This window comes from Camelina sativa, chromosome 14, assembly GCF_000633955.1.
Source record: "Camelina sativa cultivar DH55 chromosome 14, Cs, whole genome shotgun sequence".
In the NCBI taxonomy this organism is placed as follows: domain Eukaryota; kingdom Viridiplantae; phylum Streptophyta; class Magnoliopsida; order Brassicales; family Brassicaceae; genus Camelina; species Camelina sativa.
The window spans coordinates 12,835,049-12,848,998 of NC_025698.1; the positions used below are offsets into that span (position 1 = coordinate 12,835,049).

The window sequence follows — 13,950 nt, forward strand, 5'->3', positions numbered from 1 at the left end:
TATCTTCCATTAGGCTCCGCCATTTTTCTTCTCGTGGTGGCTGAGGAGGCTGCAATGTAGCAAGTAGAACCGCGGTTGTGTAAATCTCTAGCTGCCTAACAGCTGTCTGTGGTAACCCGAACTTGGCTTGCACCATCTCACCTTGCTCTGTGGAACGGAGAGTACCCTGCAAAATCAATGCAAGACTGTACGTCAGGCCTTTGGCTGAAAAAGGAGAAAGACTGTCCATATGGGTAAGTAGCTTACCATTACAGACCCTGGAGGTTGGGATTGTATGGCAAGATAAGTTGGGCCACCACCTCGCCCAATACTCCCACCTCGTCCATGGAATAAGGTAATTTTGATTCCAAATTCATTGCAAGCAGCCACAACATCCTCCTGGGCTTTGTAAAGTTCCCATGCTGCAGTAAAGCGTCCAGCATCTTTTCCAGAATCCGAATATCCAACCATCACCTGCACATAAATAAACTTGTCAATCTTTTCAGACAGAGCATAATCCAAAATGATGAATTGGTTGAAGTCAGGTATATCTACCTCTTGGTGGCAGGTGTGGTTCTTTTGGATGTGTTCTCTGTACCAATCGATTGATAGCAATTTTCTTATCACAGAGCCAGCGCCTCTTAAATCTTTCACCGTCTCAAAAAGAGGCACCACTCGCAGTCTATCATATAAGAAAAATAAATCAGCATACCAATAACTTATTCCATCAAAAATAAGAGACATAGACATTAGACAATAATGTCCAGATGAAGTCACCAGTATATATAAGTATGCAGAGGGAAAATTGATTAACAATGAAATTAAACTCACGTTCCAGCAGGACATGGTCTTCCCAGCTCGCCACTGACGGCAAGACGAGCATCTTTCTGCAGAAGCTCCACAGCGAGGACATCACTTGCCTACAAGTAGCAAAAAATCAATGTCATCAGCTACTCGTCCAAGTTAGCTTCAGCAAAGAAGTGACTGTGAAAGACTGAAAGCTTTCATACATTTGAAGCCATAGAAATCACGTAAGCTCCAAGTGATTCACTTCCTAGCTCAGCAGCAACCCGGAAGGTATCTAGTACTTCTTTTACTTCAGGACCAACCTGAAAAGGTTAAGTAGTTTTCATAATGGTGTTAAACACAAAAATACAGGTAATGTGAACACTGAACAGAGACCACTTTCGTATCATCATATTGGCCTTCCTACATACAAGTTATTTGATTAATCCTTTTGGTCTAACAGTAAGATAAGCTGTATTTACTACCTAAAAATCTTATTTTTTTTCAGAGACATGAGCCTAACATAAAAAGAAATTCACAGTAAGTGTTACCTCAATATTTGGAGGGACAAGGGGTCGTTTCCCTTTCAACTCTTTTGTCAAAAACTCCAGTTTCTTATCTTCATCCCATTCACTATATGTGCCCATGTCCAAGTATGTCGTAATTGCATCCAAAGCTTCAGAATGCCTTGCAGCTTCCTGATCAATGAATACTAGATCAGACGTGTATCACAGACAGAGAGCCAAAACAAGAAGGAAAAGAAACGCACCTGGCGCAAATCAAGTTTCATCAAAACCATGCCAAAGGTAGCAACTCTACGGATCAGATCAGAAAGCCGGCCATCGGCTAATACTCCGGCATCAGATGATTGCTGAGAAAAGAACAAATTTCACGTATCAAGTTCATGATTTTTTTAATGCAAAGACAACTTCGCATCAGGCAATATCCTACCAGAGATTCATAGCAGAGGAGTAGCGGTTCCAGAAGTTGGTCTGATGTTTCATAGTAATCCCAAGGATCGTATTCACAAGGGAGACCCTCAAGAAGAAGTTCCAGAAGTCTCCGTGTCTTCAGAAGCTGTAATCACAGATCATTAATGGTAAGAGTCATTTTACTCAAGATAATAGAATTTCTCAAGATGGTTATAAATTTGTAATAGTGACAAGACTGGTAAATTATTTACATGTAGCTCAAGATAAATGCCCTGAACAATTAGACATGAACGCTTTTCACATTTTTACGATGCTAAATCCGGCTCTTTGCATGAACTTAACGAGAACAATTTAGAAGGATCAGCACCTTTTCCTTTACTTCTCCAAGAACAATCCGATAAGGAGCAATTCCAGCTCGTTTTGGTGGAGTTGGTTCTAATAGCTTCTGAAAACTGGTCCTCCCATTCTGAGACTCCGCAAATAGTTTCTTCTGAAGAAGTTGAGAACTCGAGGAAGAAGAACCTCGGGGAGTAAGACTTTGCTGAGAGCCATTAGAGTTGACGGAAGTTCCATTTGCTATCCTTATTTGCAAACTTTGGCCTGAGCCATTACTAGAAATCCCCTGAACTTCCTATTTAAGGAAAAAAATCAAACGAACTATCAAAAACAGACAAACTCAGACAGAGTATATTTACTGGAAAAAAACAAGTCAAACATATGTCAGAGTCTCTAAAGCTATGCCTCACCTGACGATTGAGTGGCATATAATCTGTCATAGGAACTTCAAGTTTGGGATACTGTGATTCACCACATTCTGCAAGTTGGACATTGGAAACTTAGTAAGATGAGGCGTGAATATAGAAGAAAATCTGTACCACTGTACGCATGCTTTAGTAGTTTTATAAGAAGAGGGTAGCCTATGCATGAAAACGTTTACCAGCGCATGAGGGGAGGTCAGCTCTAGGTGGAAGTTGAGTAGGTAGAGATAAGCCCTGCTGGCTTGGAATTTTTTGTTGGCTTCTACCAACATGTGGACCCCTACTTTCAAGGTGCTCTTGAGCAGATGCTTCTGAGGAGAAAAATGAACATGTTGAAGTTTTGTGTTCTCAAGAATCAAGAAAAAACAGAGACGTGAGATGTCCCCCAGTAGCATACCTTTTTCAAGAATCTCATCTGCCAATCTTGATAATCTATCGCTGCATCGATTCATAGACAATTCAAATCTTAAGCTATCGATCTCTCTTATGTACAGATCAATAGCCATCCACCTAGACATTAGTGATACTTCTTTGGTGACCTGAAAATTTATTGATAAAAACCATGTGTGTTAGCAAGTTAATCTTAATATCTCTCTATACCAGCCAAATAGTAACCCTGTCTTAAAACCATGTAGCAATACCAGGCGAAGCTCGCATTCTCACCAATACATAAAGTGATTATTCAGGGGAACCAAACTTTATTGAAGGCTCACCTTCGCCGTGACATTTGGATTTCCATCTCTATCACCACCCATCCAGGAACCAAACTTTATTGGGGTACAAGTTAATGGGAGTGGCTTCCCCGTGAGCTGAAGAGGACATAGGAATGTCATTTTGTCAGTATAAAGTAACTTTAGCAATCAGACTTTGCAATAAATGAGAAAAACAAGTAAAACCTTCTTCAAAGAACTGCTGACACGACGCAAGTAATGTGGTACAGCTTTCCAAAGGGATTGCTCAACAATGTTCAGACCTGACACAAGGGAATAACACATGCTTGGAGCACAACGTTTATTTATCAAAGTAAAGGTCTCAGACATTTACAAACTTTTAGTTAGCATACCAGCCCTAGCTTCATCAACAGGAGTAGGTTTCTGACGTCTAAGTTCATCAGTCTGCCACAGTGAAGTTACCTCCCTAACCTTTTAAACGAAATGAAATTATATTAGCTATACATACTACTCAGCAGAGAGACTCGGAGAATATGTTGAGGAAGAAAGTACCAGATCCTCAATAACCGTTTCTCGATCTTCAAGTCCAAGGTCTGGTCTATCGTTATATTCTAGAAGGTGCTGCAAGTAGTATCTTATTTCAATTCAAAAGTACAAAAGACCATAAACCTAAGGTTACTTGCGATAAGTATAGCAATCAATGTCAGCAGTAGCAACAACTTACAGCCATTCTAATATGTTTGTACTGCAAGGTTCGCCGGTTGATTTGAGTGGGGTGTGCAGTAAGAACAATTTCAACCCCCTGTATTGGATAAAGTTTAGTAAATTGGCTTTACTTTGCACTGAAATGGGAATCTTTGAGCTTAATCTTGCAGTTGAAAGTTACCAATCTATCAGAAATATCGAAACGGAATGAAATAACTGGTAAAGATGAAAAGAGTACGACAGCAAGAAAAACAATGAAGTATACCTGCTTGCAAACTGTGTCGTAGAGCTCATCAGGGGAAATTCCACCTTGCAATAGCTTACTGAACACATCGTTGCATGATCTTGAAAGTTGTGGAACATTACAGACTTTACGAACTCTGAAATTGAACGATCAACCAATCTTTTAGGCTTCAAAGAGGGGTTAAGTAAAGCAAAACATAAAAATTCTCGCAAGTATCCTCCAAACTTCATTTTGTAACAACGATCATAGACTAAAATGTTAGTTAACCTGTGATGAGTTTCAGCAATCCCCATCAAATTAAGAAAATGGCTGAACGCACGAGCCAGTGTCAATGCTTCCTCCAGTGACATCTTGGATATTTCAGAAGTCAGTTGCTTCTCCAAAAGCTCAGCTGTATCTTCAATACCAGCAAGACGAAGATTTAAAGCACTCTGAAAGATCAAAAGCAAAAACCAAAATAGTATCATCATTCACAGGGTCGACGATAGCAAGAAAGAAACTTCATCGTAAGATTCCAGAATCCAACTAAGGGAAAACGAGAACAAAAACACATAAATCAGATCTTAAACGAATCGAGCACTCTCGACTGTGTGAACCAAAAACACAAACACGAAATATCGAACAACAAACCAAAAACACTTTTCGTCAACCACAAGCAATTCGTAAAAACTATATATCCATTTCCTTTTCAAACAAACCGATCATAAATCATATCGTTCTTCCACCTTCTATGTCAAAAAAAAAAAAACGAATCAAACACAGCGTCAGAATCCATTCTCAGTTCTCCAGGCGGATCGGAGAAAGAACGGTACCGCTGCTCCAACCAAAAAAAAAAATCACAACGGAGGTTCGAAAACAGAGAGATAGAGAGAAGTCAAAAAAAGAAGCAAGAAAAAAAAAACACCTGAGCGAGAATACGAGTCCGTTCGATTTTCTCCATGAAATCGGAGCCAACTTCTCTGAGCAAGACGTCGTTGAAGAGACTACCGAGCAACTTACAGTCATCTTCGAAGCTCTGAAACGAAATCTCCTCCGCGATATCGTCCGTCGTATCCGTCATCGTTGTTAGATTCCCCCTGATAACCTAACTTTGACCGTCGTTGACTAGACCTGTGTGGGAGAGAGTGTGAAGAAGAGAGAGAGATCTTTTTTTGTTTTGTGAAGAAATTGCCGTACAAAGCGAGTGATATATCTGGTCTGTTGTAGGTAGGACCTACGTACAATTTCCTAAAGCTATCAGATATTGACACGCGTCCTTTCGCAACTGTGAATAATATGGCGGTGTCAATGTGTGTGATTCCCAATTTTGGACTGTTTTGATCTTTTTTCTTTTTTTTTTTTCCAAATTAAGTTGAAGTGTATGAGAAAATTTATATTTTAACTGAAAAACAAAAGAAAATTCGTTACAGATCTTTCCAAACAAAAATGGGCAAAATCTTTACAAAACTTTTAACCAAAAAAAATATGAAATGAAGATAGAAACGTTACTACAGCTCATGGGAACTCATATCTCATTTATGAGTTATTGATGAGGACTGATTCTGAAACTGGACGGATTTTGACGATTTTAAAAAGTTTAAGGTGGGTAATACTATATATATATCCATTATGTTACACTTTAGCTCAATTATTAAAAGGTTGTAATCATGTCTCATAGATGATTGGTTCTTTTGTTCCCTCTTATAATGATGGTATAGAGCGCGGCCAAAATATACTAGTTTTGTGGATAAACTATAGACTCTAAATTATTTCCAACTTGAACTGTGATTTTTAAAGATCCTATACGTCATTTTCGTTACAGACCATCTATACGTATATGAACAAAAACCACTGTCCTAGTCTCCCTTAAACATGAATAATTGAATATAATATAAGTCCAAATCCTATTGGGAAATTGACAAAATTATAAGTTTAAATTAAAATGGAACGTAAAGTATATTATAACTATTGATGTTAAAAAAAGAATAAGTGTGGATATTGATTGTTGGTGTCGGATATATATTGCACAATTCGACTCAGTTCATTATTAAGCTTGTCAACTGGGTGAGGTAAAAAAATGTCAAGATTCACATAAATTTAGTTTGTGAATGGTCAAATATAATGAACATAAATTTCTTGAGATTTAATTATCGAATTAAAGAACATTAAGGGGGAGATGGAGTTATGAATTAATTGGAAATGTAGGTTTTGCTATCCTTGGCAAATAATAAAAACCTAGAAAAACTTTTTATTCATCATCACTATTTTTATTGTATCCGTCCAAAATCATCAACAAAGAAACACTTTTACACATTGTTCTTTCATCTTTACTCCAATTTGATTACATGTCATCTATAAACCTCCAACTAGACTTGAAGTTAGGTAAGTTGTCTCTTGGTTGTCCATCCTTCTTTACCTTGACATTGTTAGTTGAAAGTACGGAGGATGAACACAAGTGAAAGTGTGAATGCAAATTAGGCTAGCTGGAAACAAAAAAGATTACCATTGACAGTGAAAAAAATGAAGCGAATAAGTAGGTTCCTAAGATAGCAGAGAATCTTGTTTGAACTAATCGAAAATGTTTTAAGTAATTTACTGCATTATTTCTAGCCCGTTTTGTTATCTATCTCTACAAACTATTGCTGGTGCATTTTTGCAAGTTTTGCATTTTTCACTGTTCGTTCATGATGTGATCGTCTTCCTTTTCTATGTACACTTATGTGATACTCTTCTATGTATACTTCCTTTTCTATGTATATTCGATTAATAATATTATTTTGGTCTTTTTGGCAATCTTACTTTAGGATTGGTGGTATGACAAGAAGTTCCATTTGTGGAAAACGCAATGGTAACAACCCCCTATGATATGCTAGGAGTTCTCTATATTGTTTAGCAATTAGAAACCCACTTTGTGAATTTATTACCATTATGGCAACATAGTGGTAATCTTTTTATCCAAACTCGCATTCAAACGTTGACTTTGGCTCATTCTAGGCTTTCACAAATAAATCGAGATTTTATTTATACCAAAAAGGACATTACCGAAGTTTGACATTTGATTGCGGGTTCGAGAGATTAAGTTAAAAAGGTAAATAAATATAACCAAGAGAGATATAACCTATTGGTTTAAAACTTTAAATTAAAGAGACTTCAAACCACATGTTATGTATCCTCTCTCAGAACAAACGAACAAGTTTCCACCTCTCTTTAATTTCATCTCCTACTTAAATCTCTTTATATTATCACCAAAATGCACTTCATCTATGAGTCTCTTTATTAGAACTTCTAAATAATTTCCATACATCAATAACACCACCAACCAAAGCATTTGCTTCAGCTAACTTAGACTCACAAAGTCACATATACATTTCTTACAGCAAGTCACAATCACACTTTTATCATCCAAATGTCCTTGTTACAAATACTGTTAGAGTTTAAAGCCATAATTTTGAAACAAGATTTTTTTACTAGATAGAGACCCTAGAAAATCAAGCAACATAAGAAACATAAGAGGACCCGTATCAGGAAACACACTGAGAGTTTCCCCTATTGTTTGTGATGTGGAAGATAACTTGTTTCCCGGAAAATCCAAAACAGGAGAAAACCAATTATTATGTAACAACAAAAGAAGCATAAAAAGTGTTCAACACATGCTTCATAAAGAAAACAACCACAAAAATGGCATCATACCTCAAAAGCCCATAGATTGCCAAATCCAAAGAGTCTCCTCATTCCAATTTATGTGTTTTCATGGTTTCGTGAGGTCACGAGTGCAAATGTTCCAAAGGCACAGGGTTAATTATGTAATCAGAGTCGCGAACACGAGCCGAGCAATTGGAGTGGCTCATGGCTCGCTCGTGGTTTTGTTTGCCTAAAACACACCATTCAGGTGAAATTACGAAAGAGGTCGTGCACGTGTACACGTGGCAGACTAATATTAGTGGTTAAATAAAAGTCAATGGAGCTACACCAGGCTAATATGGTCAGATAGGTATATTTTAATGTTTTCTCTGAATTGGGCTTTTTACGGGAATGGATAATAAAAAAGAGAGATGCTCGATCTCCCCAAATTAGAGTAAACCCTAATCGTTTCTTCTGTAGCTTTTTTTCTCTCTCTCTCTGTTGAAGAAGAAGAAGAAGAAGAAGAAGAAGAAGAAGGGGATCCAAAGAACCTTGAGTGTGTGTGTTTGTCGTCTCTTGACTTGTAGTATTTTTTTCTCTCGTGAATCTCTCTCTTTGTCTGTGATTTCTTCGGCGAAGAGAGACATAGATCGGATATGGCGGCTGAGAATACGGGTGCGAAATCGAGCCCCGGTGCGGATTCTTACGTCGGGAGCTTGATTAGTTTGACGTCTAAGAGCGAGATCAGATACGAAGGGATCCTTTACAATATTAATACAGATGAATCTAGTATCGGACTTCAAAACGGTACGATTTCGTTTTCCACTTCTCCGTTGTTGGATAATTTAATTAGATGCGTAGTCTGATTCCGGTGGTGTGTTCTCTTTCTGATTTGGTAGGAACTCAATTGTTTTTTTTTTGTTTGGTTAGTCTCGTGAAATTTTGCTCCAATCTTGAACTGTTTTAGCTCGATTTGAAATAGATGTTGTTCTTGTGCTTGTAATTCATGTAAAAGAAGTGTTCATGTCTACTATCCAAGCTATTGAATTGTAATTGCGATGCCTTAAAGTGGCTGATGGGGTAGCTTTTGGTGAGATTGATATGTTCTGATCCCTGAAAATTTCTTCTGTGTGTAGTTCGATCATTTGGAACTGAAGGAAGGAAAAAAGATGGTCCGCAAGTTCCTCCAAGTGAAAAAGTTTATGAGTACATATTGTTCCGTGGAACTGATATCAAGGTATCCCTAGCAGGATTATGCTAATGCTTTTATGTAATCAGTTTATTAGTGTCGTCAGCCTCCACACTTTGGACTCTAATTGTTCTTGTTGCTGTTGGCAGGATTTGCAAGTCAAAGCTTCTCCACCAGTTCAGCCTCCTCCACCTACTATAAATAATGACCCTGCTATAATTCAGGTGAATGTTAGAAATGTTGTAGGATATTATTTTCTGTGATTTTACAGTCAATTGATTTGATTCGTCCTCATTCTCCACTCTTCATTCTTTTGCAGTCTCACTTCCCTGGCCCGATTCCAACATCTGGTAGCTTGCCTTCTACCGCGAGTGGGTCACTGCCTGACATTAGTTCTCATAATGGACAACCTGGACAACACGGGATGGGATTTCAAAACACAATGCCTTTGTATCAGCCTAGTGGAAATCTTGCTTCATGGGGAGCATCGCCACAACCGCCAATGTATTGGCAAGGATTCTACACCCCACCTCCCAGTGGCCTTCCCCAATTGCATCAACAGTCTCTGATTCGACCCCCTCATGGGCTGCCAATGCCCAATTCTCTGCAGCAACCCCTGCAATATCCTAACTTTAATACCCCTCCACCTACTGGTCCATCAAATATGCAGGGTTCGAGCTTGCCAGAACCACCCTCGTCATTATTTCCTTTTAGTACTAGTTCTCAAATTCTAGCACCTAGTTCATTGCCTTTCCCTGCTCTACCACCTGTGACGCTGTCGTCAAGCCTGCAATCTACACTGCAATCAGCACCATCTCCTTCACTAGCTTCAGAGATGGCACCTCCGTTACTCTCGAACAAAGCTCCTATTACTGCGCCTCCTACCCTACCGCAGGATACTACTGTGCTTCCCTTTTCTTTATCAACCACTAGAGCCACAGAAGCAAGTCCTGGCCTTTCATTGCCTAACAAGTCTAGTGTAGTTACTGGTCCAATTTCTCAGCCGCAGGCAACACCATTAACATCTGCTCCTGCTGCTGGAGTTTCTAGTTCCAATAGCCAAGATAAGCCAAAACCTTTGTTGGTTACTCCTGGCCAACTGCTGCAGTCTGGATCCTCTGCAGTCTCTTTGTCCCCACCCTCTACAAATGCAGATAAAGATGTTGAGGTGGTTCAAGTATCATCATCAGCTGGGTTGGAACAATCTGTTCCAGTTACATCCGAAGCCCAACCTCCAATACTGCCATTGCCTTCCTCTGCGAGGCCAACTCAGAAGGTTTTATATATATTGCCAAATCTTAATAGATATATCATGATATGATCTTACATTTGCTAATGTCTGAGATAGCTGGAATAACGTTTAACTGTTATCTAATTGAACCTGTAGTAATGCTCATTTTATTTTTCCATACTATGTCTCCTTGGTGTAGTAGATTTTACCGTACACGTCAACCTATAAAGTCTTCTTGGTGATAACAGTTTTAACTGATTTGCTGTTGTTTTTCCTCAGCCAAACGGGCATTCTTTCCCAACTCATAATGGTTACAGGGGACGTGGAAGAGGAAGAGGAAGAGGAGCAGGGGTAATATTCTTCTCACTGATTTGTATAATGTGACGAGGCATTTGTTTGTTTCTACCGAGGAAAAGATCTACTAGTTAAAAATATATTATGAACTATAGCCATGTATGCTAATAATTTTCCTTGTTGGCAGAGATCACACCAGGTAATGAAGTTCACTGAAGATTTTGATTTCACCGCGATGAATGAAAAGTTCAACAAGGATGAAGTATGGGGTCATCTTGGGAAGAGTTCTACCCTTGATGGTGATGAAGATGATGATTCCCCGATTGTAGATGAGGCTGAGCTGCCTAAGATCGATGTCAAAGTAAGTGAAGTAGACATATAAGCCAATCAAGTAAAGCCATTATGTTCCCTTTCTCTGGTCTCATACACATTGTTAATTGATGTAGCCTGTTTACAACAAAGACGACTTTTTCGATAGCCTCTCATCAAACAACATTGACCGAGAGTCCCAAAATGCAAGGCCTAGGTTCTCAGAGCAAAGAAAACTAGATACTGAGGTACGATCTATATATTTCCACAGTCGAATAGCATACTGGAAATAGTCCCCTCTCGTTTCTGGTGATACTTAATTTTCCAGTATCTTGAGAGAAACTGATTGACTAACAAACGGTGTTGGTAATGATTCCAGACATTTGGTGAGTTCTCGAGATTCAGAGGAGGTCGAGGAGGGCGTGGTGGTTATGGTCGAAACGGTTATTCACGGGGTGGTTATGGTGGCCGTGGTTATGGCGGTTATGGTGGCCGTGGTGGTGGCGGCGGTGGCTATGGATATGGTGGGCGTGGCCAGGGGAGAGGCGTATCAAATCGTACTTCCTAAAAAGGTCTGCTATAAAGGGTTCTAAAGACTCAAGAAACCCAGTGGGAGCTCGTGCTTTCGGTATGTGTGGCAATAAAACAAAAAAAACCATGAGTCTTGTGTAATGTTTCTGTTAAACCCCCTTGTGTGGTTTTCGAGTGTATCAATTTGATTTCGGATCTTTGTTTTAAGACTTGGTAATAGCGTCTTTCTTCTTATATTCAATCAATGTTATTTTGCACTTTTGTAGACTTCCCGTTTGGTGCTGTGAAATGTTTATTTTTTAATTTCAATAGCTTCTTGATTATTGTATAAGTGTTCAAGCATGGTGGGTTACCCTGAACTTAAAAAGTCAACATTTTGACTATGAGCACAGTACTAGCAGCCTTAAATGTTAAATCACCTGGGTCGTTTAAAGAGAGAGAGAGAGGTCCTTATACGGAAGGGAACCATAAATGTCTTTTTTTTTGTTTCTCAAAACATCTTCTTGTCGGCAACTCTCGGAGTCTGAGAGACTGTGCTCTACTGTGTACTACTACTACTACTACTTAACTTTGAAGAGAGATAATTAGAATGGGAAGTGTGGGTTCTTCAAGACTATCACTGGTTTTGTTTGCGAGAGTCTCCGGTTTAGTAATCGCAGTTTCGGTTCTGTACTGGGCTCTCTTCCTCCCTAGTCAAGACTTCGGCTACTCTGTAATCAAATCACACTCCTTGCTCTCCTTGATATCAATTGGATCTCAAATATTTCTAATCAAGTTTATTATACTCATGTAGACTCTCCATCCTCTGCTGATGGTGATTGGCTTCATTCTTGTAAGTGGAGAAGGTAGTGATGATCATCCCTCTTGATTCTCTTTTGATGAAGATTTCATCCTCTTGTCTTTCTTGAATATGTTTATCAAGAATCTGGGGGTTTTGTGATCTGCAGCGATTCTGATACACAAATGGTTACCTGGTTCAAGGAAAACGAAGAAAGCAGTACATCTATGGCTACAAGGAGTGGCATTGGCCTCTGCTGTGTTTGGGATTTGGACAAAGTTCCATTACCAACGTGGAGTATTTGCCAATTTCTACAGTCTCCATTCTTGGATGGGCTTACTCTCTGTTTCTCTCTTCGCTGCCCAGGTTCGTCTTTTTCTATTTCCACCTACCAATATTATATTTTCATTTTATTCTATAGATATATAATATTAAGCATCTGACATGAATTTTTAATGCATCATCGAAAAAGAAGTAGATGCTTTCCAAGTCTTTAAAACGTACTATTATCTGTTTTAAAAGGTCGGATTACACGTTGCTGTCATTATAATTTCTTTCTCTTTTTTTGAAATGTTTGCCATCAATAATGCAAAGAATTGACAAAGGAAGAATTGTATAGCCACTTGGGATTAGTTTCTGATTTGTTACGGAAGCTAAAGCTGACAAGATTCCCCTAAAAGACTATTAAAACGAATTATTAATTATTGAGCAGATTGAAGAACCAGTCATCACTGTCACTTCAACCTATGCTCTTATTAATTATGTCCTACATAGTTTATTGCTGAAGTTCCGGTGTTTATTAATTGTCAGTTTCTTAAAAAAATGTGAAACTGAGGCGTTAAGTTATCAGCACATACGACTTTAACTCTTGAGTGAGACCAGTTTTGAAGATTTAATAATTTCGTTGTGTTGCAGTGGGTGACTGGGTTCATGAGCTTCTGGCATAGAGGAGAAGTACGAACAACAAGAACCACGTTTCTTCCATGGCACGTCTTCTTCGGACTCTATACATACGGTCTAGCCATTGCAACCGCAGAGACCGGACTGCTTGAGAAACTGACGTTCCTTCAGACCAAGAGGAACGTCCCCAGACGCGGTTCTGAATCAATGACTGTCAACGGTCTAGGGATTGGCTTGGCTCTACTCAGTTGCATTGTTATAACTGCTGCTGTTTTGCCAAAGTATCAGAGTCATTCCAGTAATGAGAAACTTGTTTATTCATCTCAAGATCGTCCCAAATGTTTGTCTTCTTGAGTTTTCTTTCTTTCATTACTTTGTTTGTATTGGATCTGGGGATAAACTACACATCTTTGGTGTACAAAAAAGAACAAATTAGTTCTTCTAAAATGTATTACCGCATTGTGATGATTAGACTTCTGTCCAAAAACTTGGCTCCTCCAACCTTTCCTTGAATCTGAGACGGTAAATTAATCACCCGTCTTTGGTCCCCGGCTTCTATTAAGAGCTCAGAACCTCCTCTGTACTGCAAATTCAGCAAGAAAACCAAAAATCATTCTCACTTCTTATTTCCATATGTAAAACAGAAGGCAATCACATTATGCCAGTACAGAAGAGGTAGAAGAAATGGAGATAGCTTTACAAATGTGGGTGAGAGAGTCTGAGGGAGATGAGAAAGCTTTTTACCTGGTACAGTTTGATCTCCGATTTCTCAAACCCTGGCATGAAAAGAGTCACCAATTTCTTTGCTGCATCAAACGTTACTGTTGTTGTCAAGCTGCTTCCATTCCTTACTGTTTTAGAAAGAAGTTCCCGGATACTCGCATTCGCTTGGTCCAGCAGTATTTTGTCCCAATCAAACCCATTTATAGTAAATGGAACCGATGCAGAAGCAAAGGGTAGAGGCACAAAATCTTCTTTTGGGGTTTTGCTTGTCAGATGAGAAGAAGAAACAGCAAACGCCCCAGAAGCATGGGATCCTGCTT

The 13,950-nt window shown here is 39.0% G+C and overlaps 4 protein-coding genes across 5 annotated transcripts in view; 2 read left to right on the forward strand and 2 right to left on the reverse strand.

Annotated features, from left to right (window-relative positions):
* Positions 1–5,240, reverse strand: part of LOC104743532 (phosphoenolpyruvate carboxylase 4-like) — a 6,909-nt gene extending 1,669 nt beyond the window's left edge. Inside the window, exons 1-20 of the mRNA XM_010464600.2 lie at positions 4,980–5,240; positions 4,343–4,506; positions 4,097–4,211; positions 3,851–3,928; positions 3,679–3,747; positions 3,519–3,597; positions 3,352–3,428; positions 3,169–3,264; positions 2,853–2,994; positions 2,635–2,766; positions 2,444–2,511; positions 2,065–2,328; positions 1,717–1,842; positions 1,535–1,636; positions 1,317–1,463; positions 990–1,088; positions 811–899; positions 535–661; positions 247–453; positions 2–166 (exon numbers count right to left, since the gene is read on the reverse strand). Coding sequence (XP_010462902.1) covers positions 2–166; positions 247–453; positions 535–661; positions 811–899; positions 990–1,088; positions 1,317–1,463; positions 1,535–1,636; positions 1,717–1,842; positions 2,065–2,328; positions 2,444–2,511; positions 2,635–2,766; positions 2,853–2,994; positions 3,169–3,264; positions 3,352–3,428; positions 3,519–3,597; positions 3,679–3,747; positions 3,851–3,928; positions 4,097–4,211; positions 4,343–4,506; positions 4,980–5,135 — 2,502 coding nt within the window. The 5' untranslated portion in view covers positions 5,136–5,240. The remainder of the gene's footprint in view (position 1; positions 167–246; positions 454–534; positions 662–810; positions 900–989; positions 1,089–1,316; positions 1,464–1,534; positions 1,637–1,716; positions 1,843–2,064; positions 2,329–2,443; positions 2,512–2,634; positions 2,767–2,852; positions 2,995–3,168; positions 3,265–3,351; positions 3,429–3,518; positions 3,598–3,678; positions 3,748–3,850; positions 3,929–4,096; positions 4,212–4,342; positions 4,507–4,979) is intronic.
* Positions 8,064–11,494, forward strand: LOC104741259 (protein decapping 5). The gene is made up of 8 exons (XM_010462066.2): positions 8,064–8,482; positions 8,812–8,912; positions 9,014–9,088; positions 9,184–10,140; positions 10,375–10,446; positions 10,577–10,750; positions 10,836–10,946; positions 11,078–11,494. The coding sequence occupies exons 1-8, from the start codon at positions 8,332–8,334 to the stop codon at positions 11,264–11,266; spliced, it is 1,830 nt and encodes a 609-aa protein (XP_010460368.1). The 5' UTR covers positions 8,064–8,331; the 3' UTR covers positions 11,267–11,494.
* The window catches only part of LOC104741258 (probable transmembrane ascorbate ferrireductase 4), a 9,671-nt gene continuing 7,298 nt past the window's right edge, over positions 11,578–13,950 (forward strand). The window contains exons 1-4 of one of the 2 annotated variants that reach the window (XM_010462064.1): positions 11,578–11,941; positions 12,023–12,074; positions 12,177–12,373; positions 12,923–13,375. In XM_010462064.1, coding sequence (XP_010460366.1) covers positions 11,819–11,941; positions 12,023–12,074; positions 12,177–12,373; positions 12,923–13,261 — 711 coding nt within the window. In that variant the 5' untranslated portion in view covers positions 11,578–11,818 and the 3' untranslated portion in view covers positions 13,262–13,375. Of the gene's footprint in view, positions 11,942–12,022; positions 12,075–12,176; positions 12,374–12,922; positions 13,376–13,950 lie in introns of those variants that run through there. The other variant, XM_010462065.1, reaches the window with a different exon arrangement.
* The window catches only part of LOC104741257 (uncharacterized protein At1g26090, chloroplastic), a 10,291-nt gene continuing 9,547 nt past the window's right edge, over positions 13,207–13,950 (reverse strand). The window contains exons 7-8 of the mRNA XM_010462063.2: positions 13,652–13,944; positions 13,207–13,490 (exon numbers count right to left, since the gene is read on the reverse strand). Of these exons, the coding sequence (XP_010460365.1) occupies positions 13,359–13,490; positions 13,652–13,944 (425 nt within the window). The 3' untranslated portion in view covers positions 13,207–13,358. The remainder of the gene's footprint in view (positions 13,491–13,651; positions 13,945–13,950) is intronic.